Below are 11,591 nucleotides of genomic sequence, written 5' to 3' on the forward strand. Positions count from 1 at the left end.
AATTAAATTATTTATAAATATAAAAATGTTTCAATTTTTTGGGTTAAAATAATAAAGAAATTAAGACAATCTTTATGCGACGGAGGGTACTGTTTACGAATATTCAATTCCCCAAAAAATAAAAAATAAAAATAAAGATAATAGAAGAAGAGAATCTTCATCATTTCACCTTCACTCCTTCAAACCAAACAGACACTACACTACTTCAAATTATACAAACTGTCAAGCATTATTTTAACATATTTTCTGATGATCAACTCATCAATCAAATTGGTGAAAATTAGAAAAAAGTAAATAAAAAATCCATCCATCAGATTCAAAACACCAACATTTATATCCTTCAAAAACCCAAACACATACACACTCACTCACTCACTCACTTCTTCAATGGCGAATTCTCTTAGAAAAAACCCGGCGTTATTAGACCCGCTTTACTACCCTGTAATCGCTTTACTCATCGTCCTTATCGCCTGTGTTGAGTTTTCCGATGCAATCACAGCCGTCGATGTTTACCGCCTTGTTCAATATGATATCTCCGGTGTTCCCTTCGGTTCTCGGTTCGCTAAACTCAATCACCACGCCGGTTCGGGATCAGGTTCGGATCTTTCCCGTACGGTCCTTATTCTTCCGGTTCGTGAATTGAACCTCACCAGCATTACAGGTTCGGTTTCGCCAAAATTTTGAGTTTTATGTCTTTACTGATGTATAAATTAGCTTGAATTGAAGGTTAAGGGGTTGTTTGGTTTGAAGATTAAGTTATGTTGGGATTAGTTATCTTGCTACTCATTCTGTTTCAATTTGTTTGTCTGTTTTGGACTTGGCACGGAGTTTAAAGAAAGTAAAGAATGAGATGTGTAGAATGTACCAAAGTGCCCTTTAGAGCCTGTTTGGATTGGCTTATTTGTTTTTAAGCCAAAATAACAAAAAATAAAGCCAAAAGCCATATTTTTGGCTTAATTGTTGTTTCTATGATTATGTTAGGATATGTATGAGATTTTTGGCCATAGATTTTGAAGTTGAAAACTTGATACTTGAAAATTTGAATTTATCAAGTTGTGTTTGGACATGCATTTTACTTGGAAAGATTTGAAGTTTTCTAAGTGGAAATGATAAATTTTCAAAATCTGATCAAATTTCATGGCCAAACAAATATGTGAAGATAAATTTTCAAAATCTGATCCAAAATCTATGGCCAAACGCTAGCTTAGTAGAGAACCTCTTTCAGTAAAGATGTGGCTTTCATTTAATGATTCTGAATTTAATTTTCATTAAATATTTATTTATTATTTATTATTCCGGCCCTTCTCCGGACCCGCGCATAGCGGGAGCTTAGTGCACCGGGCTGCCCTTTTTTTTATTTATTATTTCGACTAGGTGACAATAATTATTTGGGATTAATAGAGGCGCGGATAAGCTGGTGTGGATACCACGGTCATAAAAAAGTTAGTTGGAATTAAAGTTTAATGTGAGATTCTGGAGAAGCTCACTCTCACTACTTCAAAGTGTTATTTCGTCTCAAATATTTTTTCAACTAGGAAATACTGACTCATTGGATTAAAGCTTAGTTTGTTACTTATGCTAAGAGAGTCTCGATTTGACTTAAAAGAGAAGTTACTTACACGAGAAAAGGACAAAAATGGTCCCTTAAGTATGATAGTAGGTTCAAAATAGTCCCTTAACTATGCACTTAACGGTTTTAGTCCTTTAAGTTTGTTACAAGTTAACAAAAACAGTCCCTTAACTATGAGAGTAGGTTCAAAATAGTCCCTTAACTATGAGAGTAGGTTCAAAATAGTCCCTTAACTATGCACTTAACGGTTTTGGTCCTTTAAGTTTGCCATAAGTTGATAGTTTTAGTCTCGACAAAATATTCATCGAACTCTATTTGTTAGATTTGACGAGAACTATGAAAAAAAGGGAAAAATTAGTGAGAACTCTAGATCGGTCAAATAATTGACAAACCGACGGACGTTAGTCGGTTATAGGAAAAAGCGAGGAAAAACCTACGGACTTGATAATGTCAAAAAATAGTGTCTCGGAGTACAAATTCGGATACGTCGATTAAAATCGAGGGAGTCCATTCGGCTAAGTAAAATACACTAGATTCGTTTTTACCGAAAACTAGAGAAAACTAAATACTTCCGGTGTAGTGATTCTTTTTTTTTTTAAATAATTTTACGCATTTTTCCTCAAAAATAAGATGGACTTCCGTTGGTTTTCGTAAAAAATAATAAAAATTAAAGGAAAATTTAAAACTAGTATCCCTCGATTTTATCCATCGGTTTCCGTCTATTGTTTTTTTTGCTTGTTTTTAATAGTAACAACTTTTTTTAGTTTCTCTTTATTTCTAATTTATTTCTAAAGTCTAGTGTATTTTATTTAGTCGATAGATTCCCTCAGTTTTAATCGATAGAGTCCGTCGGTCTTTGTGTTTCGAGACACCATTTTCTGACATTATCAAGTCTGTAGGTTTTTTCTATAATCGGACGACGTCCGTCAATTTTGTCCCGAGGTATTTGACTATTTCTTTAATAATGTGTACCTCTAGATGTGAGTTCTCGCTAATTTTTTCCCCTTTTTTTTTACCTCTAGTCAAATCTAACAAACGTAGTTCGATAAATAGTTTGTAGGAGACTAAAAACTGTTAACTTTTGGTGAACTTAAGGAACAAGTGCATACTTAAGGGACTATTTTTAACCAACCCTCATAGTTAAGGGACCATTTTGTCAACTTATGGCAAACTTAAAGGACCAAAACCGTTAAGTGCATAGTTAAGGGACTATTTTGAACCTACTCTCATAGTTAAGGGACCATTTTTGTTAACTTGTAACAAACTTAAAGGACTAAAACCGTTAAGTGCATATTTAAGGGACTATTTTGAACCTACTATCATAGTTAAGGGACCATTTTTGTCCTTTTCTCTTACTTACACAGTGTTAATTAAAATTCATTGCTTTGTCGCTTAAAGCGCTCAAGCAATCGAAGTGAGGGGTTATCGTTGATGAAGCCATGCGCTTCAAATAATATTATACCAAAGTTATCCAACAGAAAAACAGTGGTTCTTTGAATCTCAACTTTGACGAGTTGGAATATTGACATTATTATTTATTGAATGCTGAAATTAGTTTATCTAATTGCAATTTGATTATTATTATACGAAATTCATGTATGATTGGCATTTGTTAATTTTACATGAATAGTGTGCTTGACTTCTCACTCTTTGCTTCAAATTCCACGGACCTTTTCTTTCCGCTTTATTTTCACTTGTACTTACGAGTACTAGAATGACTTACTGTTCTGGAATTTCATTATTGTTGGGATCTTTGGTTTTTCAACTAGGCGAAACTAAATGGTGGGAATTAAAGCTTCTACTTACATTAGGTTCAGGTAGGGATAATTTTGAGCTTTAGGAAACCTCACCCTCATTAAAAATGCAGTTTAGTTTACTTCTTTTGAATTTCATTTTTATCTTGATTTTTTTACTTCTTTTTTAACTAGGTGACACAGACTCGCTTGATAAAACTAGGTGATACAGACTTGGTGGATGTAAAGATTTGTTTGTTGTAACACTTATTGACGATGAAAACAGCAAATGAAGTCATGAGAAATGGATTCTTTGAATAAAAAATCGGATGTTGTTGTTTGTCTTTTTCATTTATGATCTTACTCTATACTCATAAAAAAATATTTTTGCTGTTACTATGATCTTCTAATTGTTAGCTATGCACAACTATAGGAGAACATTTGAACAAGTGCCCTCATGAATTATAACTGAAAGTCTAAATGCTCAAGTCAATTTATCAAGTCAGCTTCTATGCAACGGACTGTAGCAGCCTCCGGCGTAATCTCTAGGGAACCTTGAGGTTTCGAACGGTAGTCAAGAAATCTGGCCAAGTGTTTTCTTTGAATTTTGTAGTCTATGTTTATGTAGATTCTATTATCATCTTTATAGGAGCTCCAATACTGATTACTCTTTTGCGGGATGTAATGGAACTATCCGCTCCTAGGTAAGAAATATGGTCAGACTATAGATTATATCACTCTTGACAACGGAGGGATATCGTAGTGGTAAGGATACCCTCCACCTCAAACAATAAGGTTGATGGTTCGTGTCACCAAGGAAGAATAAGTGGAAAGGCACTCTTGGTTAGGATGGTGTGGAAGGTGGTGTCTCCATATAACAAACATTTCTTTCACAGATTTTATTACTATTCTAGTGCCCTCCTTGCTTGCGAATTACTAACCTTTTTTGTGGGGATCATGTTAGAGGACGCCTCTCTATTCCTCATGCAATATGCAGTTAGAGTGTTAGACTGTCTCTTCTGATGGGCTTGCCCTCCCTATTGGTGCTTATTGCAGAATATATTGAACAAAAAAAGGTATTAGGGGGTTTATTGCTTTTACTCCCCCCCAAATTTAGTCCAGAAAACCTAGACAGCACATTTGGTGCTGATAAAGATATTGACAGCTTGAGGAACAAATTGGTCGAGTTGGAATGGTTGCTTACACATTCTAATAACCCTGTGAGTGCAATTAATCCTCCGTGTTGTGTTGTTCTTTTGGCATATCTTCCTGTGACAATGCATATTATGCACGAGCACATCGTTCATCATGTTACATGGGTTTTATTTGTCTAGTGCTTGTTAGGCTAGATTATTTTACCTGAATTAATTATACTCCCTCCGTTTCAATTTATGTGAACCTATTTGATTGGGTACTGAGTTTAATAAAGAAGAGAAGACTTTTAAACTTCTGGTGTGGTAAATGAGTCACATATATTTTGTGTAATCATTGTATAAAGGTAAATTGTTTCCAAATATAGCAAGGGGTCATTCTTTATGGCACAGACTAATAGGAAATAGGTTCACATAAATTGAAACGGAGGGATGGATTTTTTATTAGATATTTCTGTTAGTCATACTTGATGTTTGAGTAGGGGTAAGGTTACACTCTACCTTTCCTAGACCCCACTTGTGGGACTACACTGGGTATGTTGTTGTTGTTGTTATGTACTTGATATTTGGTTACTGCTTATCAAAACCTGACGTTTGGTTACTGTATGGAAAACTCGATTTCATGAACTAGTAACCAACTATTAGTGTTGTAAAGGTAATTATTCTTAAATGACAATTTGTTCCCTGCGATCACTTTTTTTCTGAATAATGTGACAATTTTTATAATCTAGGCCAAAGGAGTCATTACTGTGATTCCTAAAGGTAGAAGAAAATGCTGAAACATTGATTCTGTTAGTTTCTAAAGAAGGAAAAAGAGTTCAATCGGGAAGGAGCATGGAGATGTCTGTAGACTCTGTTTCAGAGCTGAATGGAGGGAAACGTCTTTTCTGTTTCTCTTTTGGAAAATTGCCTTTTCCTTTGCTGGCTAAAGATGAGATAAAACAATTTTAGTCCAACCTTCCTATAGTTGTCAAACTGATGCATTTCCCCAGAGTGATGAAGAGTTTTGAATTTTAGTTACTATTTGACATGTGAGCTAAGTGTGTGTACTTCACATTTAATTTAGTTGAGATCTCCAATGCACAAAATTAGTACTTGTCTCTTTCTCCGTTGAGATAGTTTTTACCACCTGTCTTTGTTTAATGAGGGTACTGACATTGCCTTACTTCTGTTGTTTGAATGAGAGTTCTAGTTTATGTGAATATCCTTCATCTTGAATCTTTTCATTTTTATCATCTATAACAAAATAGTGAAGAGTCCATTTTGAAGAAGGGATGACAATATCAATGCTGTATTAGCTGAAGTTCAGAGAAATGATGCTAGTGGACAACCTGAGCTACTACAGGCGGGTAAGTTCAAATGTCATTTTTTTTTGAGAAGTTGCCTCTTTCATTTGGTGTATGTACGCCTTGACATTTAAAATATTATAATGTGTTTTAGTGATCTCTTAACACATATTGGACAACTTTCTATCTAGTATACAATAAAAACATACCCAGTGTGATCCACAAGTGGGGTCGAGTATACAAGTGCTTCTGATTTTCTTAATCCATCTGTAATCATTATCATACAGTTAAAGGATTCCATTCGATTATATTCTTGAATTAATCCCATTTGGTAATTTCTTTTGTCAATTTGAGCTAAATATTATTCTTGACTCTGTTGGTCCCACTGGGTTGTTGTTGTTGTTGTTGACTCTGTTGGTAATGAGCTTGTTCACCAAAATGTAGCCAAAAAGAAAACAGAAAAGAGGGTCCTATAATTTTGGCAACACGATTGTTAAGCATGAATATAGGCTTTTGTTTGAGTTGAATATTAGTTGTATAGTAGAATTTAAATTGGAGTTCGCATATAATCTCGTTATGGAAGAGAAAACATAACTTGATGCTTGCCCTTTTTGTATCACATTCTTTAAAGTTTGAGTAGTTTTTAGATAATTATTTTCTTGAAAGTATCAAACATTTATGATTATCTGACATGGAAAAGTGTCAAATGACATGGGGCTGAACAAGTTTTTTTTGTATTTGAGGTATCGTTTCTGAGATTGGATGTCAATATGAATTTGGAAATCTGTATCTTGTCATCTTGACGAAGGTTCAGTTTTTACTTTTTCTTTCTTTGTGATAAATATATTGTCAATGATTCAGTTGATCACATGTCTACAGCTACAAGCTTGTTGTTGCTGCCTCAGATCCTCAGAGAATTGCGTCCGCTAACATTGTAAATATTCAGGTTCTAATTTACCTTCTCTCTTTCTCTTGTTTTTTCCTTAAAAAAATAGGAACAGGTGGATTTACTATAATTCTTGAATTGATGTTTTAGGATTATTGATTTGACTTAATTGCCTTAAATGTTAGTTCTAGAATGCTTGACATACACTTGATCTGTGTTTATTTAAATAACGAGTTTATCTCACTCCAACAATGCATATGCCTTTATTAAAATAAATTAATTTTAACTAATACTACATTTAGTCATTTAAAATTTGATTGGACATCTTTCAACTAACTACTGCTTAAATTGATGCACATGGTATATCATCTGTTATGAGACAGAGGTAATAATATAATAGATAGCTAAGGTTGTAACTTTTTCGCATACTCCATCAATGGTTTTTCCATCAATCTTTTAAGCTATAGATTGTTGTCACTTCTTAAGAGATTTTATGGGACTTACATAGGATAGTTTGAAATTCCAGTTCGTGGTTGTCAAACTATTGATGTTACCTTTTTGTGTACAAGTGTCACTTGCATTATTACAATTTGCACTGCATGGAAATAGAGGTCAGATTTTGAGTGTTTTTTTTTTTTTTTGGGGGGGGGGGGGGGGGGGGCTATGGTCTTGCCTTCAATTTCTTCTTCATAATTGTTATGGTTCTTTATTTTGTTCGCTCTGGATTTTTGAATATCAATGAATCTATATGTACCTACGGTATTTCTTTTTTCTATACTTTGATTTCGATATAATAGTCAAGCAAATCATCAGCACATGCAATTGTTTTTGTTTCCTACTAATAGTCAATTAGATCAAGCTTAGTGCATTGAATTATTTGGTTTTTCTTATTTTAGTATTGAGTTCATTTTAGGTGTAAGGCACTCTCTGTCATTTTTTTAGGCTTAATGCATATGCGGCCCCCTAAACTTGCCCCTTTTTTCCACTTTGGCACCTCAACTTAGTGTTGTTCCTGTTGAACCCTTGAACTCATCCTCAAGTGTGTCTATCAAACCCTCTAAATCTGATTTTTATTAGAAGCATCAATTAAATTGGGGAAATGAAGGTGGAGTAATATTTTAGACATGTGGTAAGCTATTCTTTAGGTCATGGATGTGTCGGTTTCTGCGTTTTGCTCTTCCACTGCCAGCTTAATTAAGAGATACTGTTTTTTTTCCTCTCAATTACTGGTAACCTAGCTAAAAGATGACATAATTAAATTAGAATATATATCAGTATGTTGCTACATTGAAGATGGATTACTATGTAAGTCGGATTGTGTTTGATGGACACATTTGAGGACGAGTTCAGGGGTTCAATAGGAACAACACTTAGTTGAGGTGCCAAAATGGAAAAAAGAGGCCAGTTTGCCCGCATATACATTAAGCCTTTTTTTTTTTTTTTTTTAACCTAACCGGACTTTGTTACTTTTACTTTTATTTGGTATGAATGGCATGACATGAATTTGAATGGAGGACATGATCAATGAAGATTCATATACCTGAGTCAACTTGTTTGGAATTGAGGCGTAGTAGTAGTATGTATGAATCTCAATGTACTTAGATTTATGTGTTTCTATACATTGTTTTCCGTATAATATAGTCAAAAAAATCAATTCAGCACTTTTTTTTTTTTTGGAGACTGGTAACATGAAAAATCAATTCAGTACTTGGAACTTGGAACGCTTCTTGTTACATATAATAGGCACTGGAATGGTTTTCCAGTGCCTATACATTGTAACTTTTTCGTATACTCCATCAATGGTTTTTCCATCAATCCTTTAAGCTATAGATTGTTGTCACTTCTTATTGGATTTTATGGGACTTGCATAGGATAGTTTGAAATTCCAGTTCGTGTCTATTGATATTACCTTTTTGTGTACAGCTGTCACTTGCATTGTTACAATTTGCACTGCATGGAAATAGAGGTTTAAATTTGAGTGTTTTATTGGGGGCTACATATGGTCTTGCCTTCAATTTCTTCTTCATAATTGTTATGGTTCTTTATTTTGTTCGCTCTGGATTTTTGAATATTAATGAATCTATATGTACCTAAGGTATTTCTTTTTTCTATACTTTTGACTTCGATATAATAGTCAAGCAAATCATCAACACATGCAACTGTTTTGTTTCCTTCTAATAGTCAATTAGATCAAGCTTAGTGCATTGAATTATTTGTTTTTTCTTAATTTAGTAGTGACTTCATTTTAGGTGTAAGGCACTGTCTATCATTTTTTTTAACCTAACCGTACTTTGTTACTTTTACTTTTATTTGGTATGAATGGCATGACATGAATTTGAATGGAGAAACATGATCAATGAAGATTCATATACCTGAGTCAACTTGTTTGGAACTGAGGCGTAGTAGTAGTATATATGAATCTCAATGTACTTAGATTTATTTGTTTCTATACATTGTTTTCCTTATAATATAGTCAGACAAATCAATTCAGTACTTGGAACTCTTCTTTTTACTTATAATAGGCACTGGAATCACGCTTAATACATTGAATTACTTTTTTTCTTATTTTAGTAATGAAATCAATTTAATATCTAAGGTGCATTTCCTTATTGTGCTGACTCGAAATGTTTTCTGTATCATGTTACCATAATCATATTGTATTTCCTTCTTTGTGAAATATAGAAGACTAAGAATTATGCAGATGAATTTCTAACAATAATGGGCAGAGCATGGGTTAATAGATAGATTAATTAATCAGTGTAGTAGACTGTTATTTGAAAGTTTATCAGTACTTCTGTTAACTGTCGGGGCTGGTTACCAGGACTTAAAGTTGATGAAGACTCAAATTAACTCCCAACTATTGCCATAGTGGCTTCATATGACACGTTTGGGGTTGCGCCGGTAAATAATAACTTACTCTATTAAGTATTGAGCGGTCATTTTAATAATAAATGACCTTAATCACTTTTTTCTATTGTTGAATTTACAGACATTGTCAGTGGGAAGTGACAGCAATGGAAGTGGTGTAGTGTCACTCCCTAGAAATAGCTAGGTTGTTTTCTGCTCTATATTCAAATCCTAAAACTAGAGATAGATACAACTTACTCTTTGGATTGACATCTGGTGGCCCGTATAACTACAATGGAACTCAAAAGGTGCAACAGTCCTTCCAATTTTTTTGTCCCGCCTTTTTAAGTTGCAGTTATCTCTTTCTGTCCTTTGAATGTGTAAGCTTTTCTTCAGTGGCTTCGGAGTTTTGACCAACGTCTACGTGAGAGTATAGACTATGCCATCTGCTTGAACAGTGTTGGGTCCCTTGGCAATCAGCTACATCTTCATGTTTCTAAACCTTCAGAAAATGCCTACATACAGAAGCTATTTCAGGTTTGCAGCAAATGGTGTCTATGAGAGAAACCTAAGAGAATTTTCTATTTTATTACTTCTACCGCTTCCCTTTCTAGTCTAAAACGGCTGATTTTTGCAGGGTTTCTCTACTGTAGCAGAAGAATTGGGCCTTCAAGTTGGTCTTAAGCACAAGAAAATAAACATGTCGAATCATCGAGTAAGTACATATACTGCTTAAAAAAAGTGTACATCCCTGCGTATCTGGTTGTCAAACATAGTGCATGGTTTTCTTGCTATGTTTTCAGACTCTTGGAACTCTATCTGTGTGAGCTTCGCAGCCTGTCCGAAGTCTGGATAAAAGATGAGAATTGTGGAAGATGAACCTGTTCCCTGTAGTCAAGAATTCTTGACGGTAGGGCGATGGTCAATGTAAACGTACTGTATAGTGTATAGTGTGGCTTGGATACCAATAGTTCTATAACCAACTCAACTAGTTTGTGGTTAATGAATAGTTGATTGGTCATTCTCAAACCTTGGACCAACTATAGAGCTTCAGAATCTTACATTAGAAAATGATTTTTAAATTAGTTTTTGGATTATGTCTGCAGTTCAAAGTTTGTAGACTGCTTTCATTATTATATTTTAAAAAAAAAAAAAGTTTTTTTGACTGCTTTCTGTTGTGGTAATTCAATTTTTGTTTATAAGTGAATTGTGCAAATTTTCACTAAAAGCTACAAAGCATACCTTTTGGACCGTACTTGTGCTTACTGCTGCTCTCTAATGAATCAACAGTTGTTTTACTCGAATTTACCCCTTGTCATTGTTTATGATAATTTAAAAGCTGGTTATTGTGGTTAAGACTACCCTTGGGGTGTGATTGAAGCAGTTATTAAGGCCAAAAAAAATGGATAGAGAGTGAGATTTGTATTCAGCGTACAGTTTGGTCACAATCACTGATCTCATTGACAATATTCATGGATTTGTGCATATGCAGTGGTTGCTTGGGTGCTATTTGTGCAATTGTAGTAACTTAGTGGTCATCCCGCGCCCCGACCCCCTTTTTTTGCCCGTAAAACATCTTTGTCTTTGAGACTAATAATCTGTTTGAGCTTTGTGAATTGCTCAGTTTACCTTATTGAAAAGAAACTTCAATTCAAAAGAAAAAAACCACATAAAAAGGCTACTATGCAGCATCTTTCCCCTAGAGTTCGAGAGGACATTCACATCTGATCTTATCGGAGAGCGACAGCTCCATACTCCTTTTTAACCACCCTCTCTATTACCGTGTAAATGAATAGATTGACGTTGATGGAGGAATCTGGAAAGAGAATACTAATCGCATTTCCTTGCTCCGAAATAAGCGCCCCCCCGTCAACCTGCTCATCCCTGTCATCCTCAAATAGCACTCCTTTACCTACTCTCCCCCATGTTGGCTTATAATTTCAATCAGTTCTCTGGGAACACAATTGCTGTTTTTCCTTTCAAAGGACTAGGAAAAAAAGTTGACTTAATTGTGAATACAATTAATTTTTCAGGCTTCCTTCCCAGATTTAATCTGCAAAGTAGCCTCGGAAGTCTTTGGATTTGGATGAAGAATGTTGCATGAAGTTGAGGAAATGG

At 34.5% G+C, this 11,591-nt stretch overlaps 1 protein-coding gene across 1 annotated transcript; it reads left to right on the forward strand.

The window, feature by feature from the left end:
* Positions 1-175: 175 nt before the first annotated feature.
* LOC132032573 (uncharacterized) lies at positions 176-10,331 on the forward strand. Its single transcript, XM_059422202.1, has 7 exons — positions 176-661; positions 4,360-4,543; positions 5,724-5,807; positions 6,620-6,686; positions 9,626-9,649; positions 9,870-10,010; positions 10,111-10,331. Exons 1-7 carry the CDS (start codon positions 388-390, stop codon positions 10,207-10,209), a joined length of 873 nt encoding a protein of 290 aa, XP_059278185.1. The 5' UTR covers positions 176-387; the 3' UTR covers positions 10,210-10,331.
* Positions 10,332-11,591: the final 1,260 nt, after the last annotated feature.

This window comes from Lycium ferocissimum, chromosome 10 (genome assembly GCF_029784015.1).
Source record: "Lycium ferocissimum isolate CSIRO_LF1 chromosome 10, AGI_CSIRO_Lferr_CH_V1, whole genome shotgun sequence".
Taxonomy (NCBI): Eukaryota; Viridiplantae; Streptophyta; class Magnoliopsida; order Solanales; family Solanaceae; genus Lycium; species Lycium ferocissimum.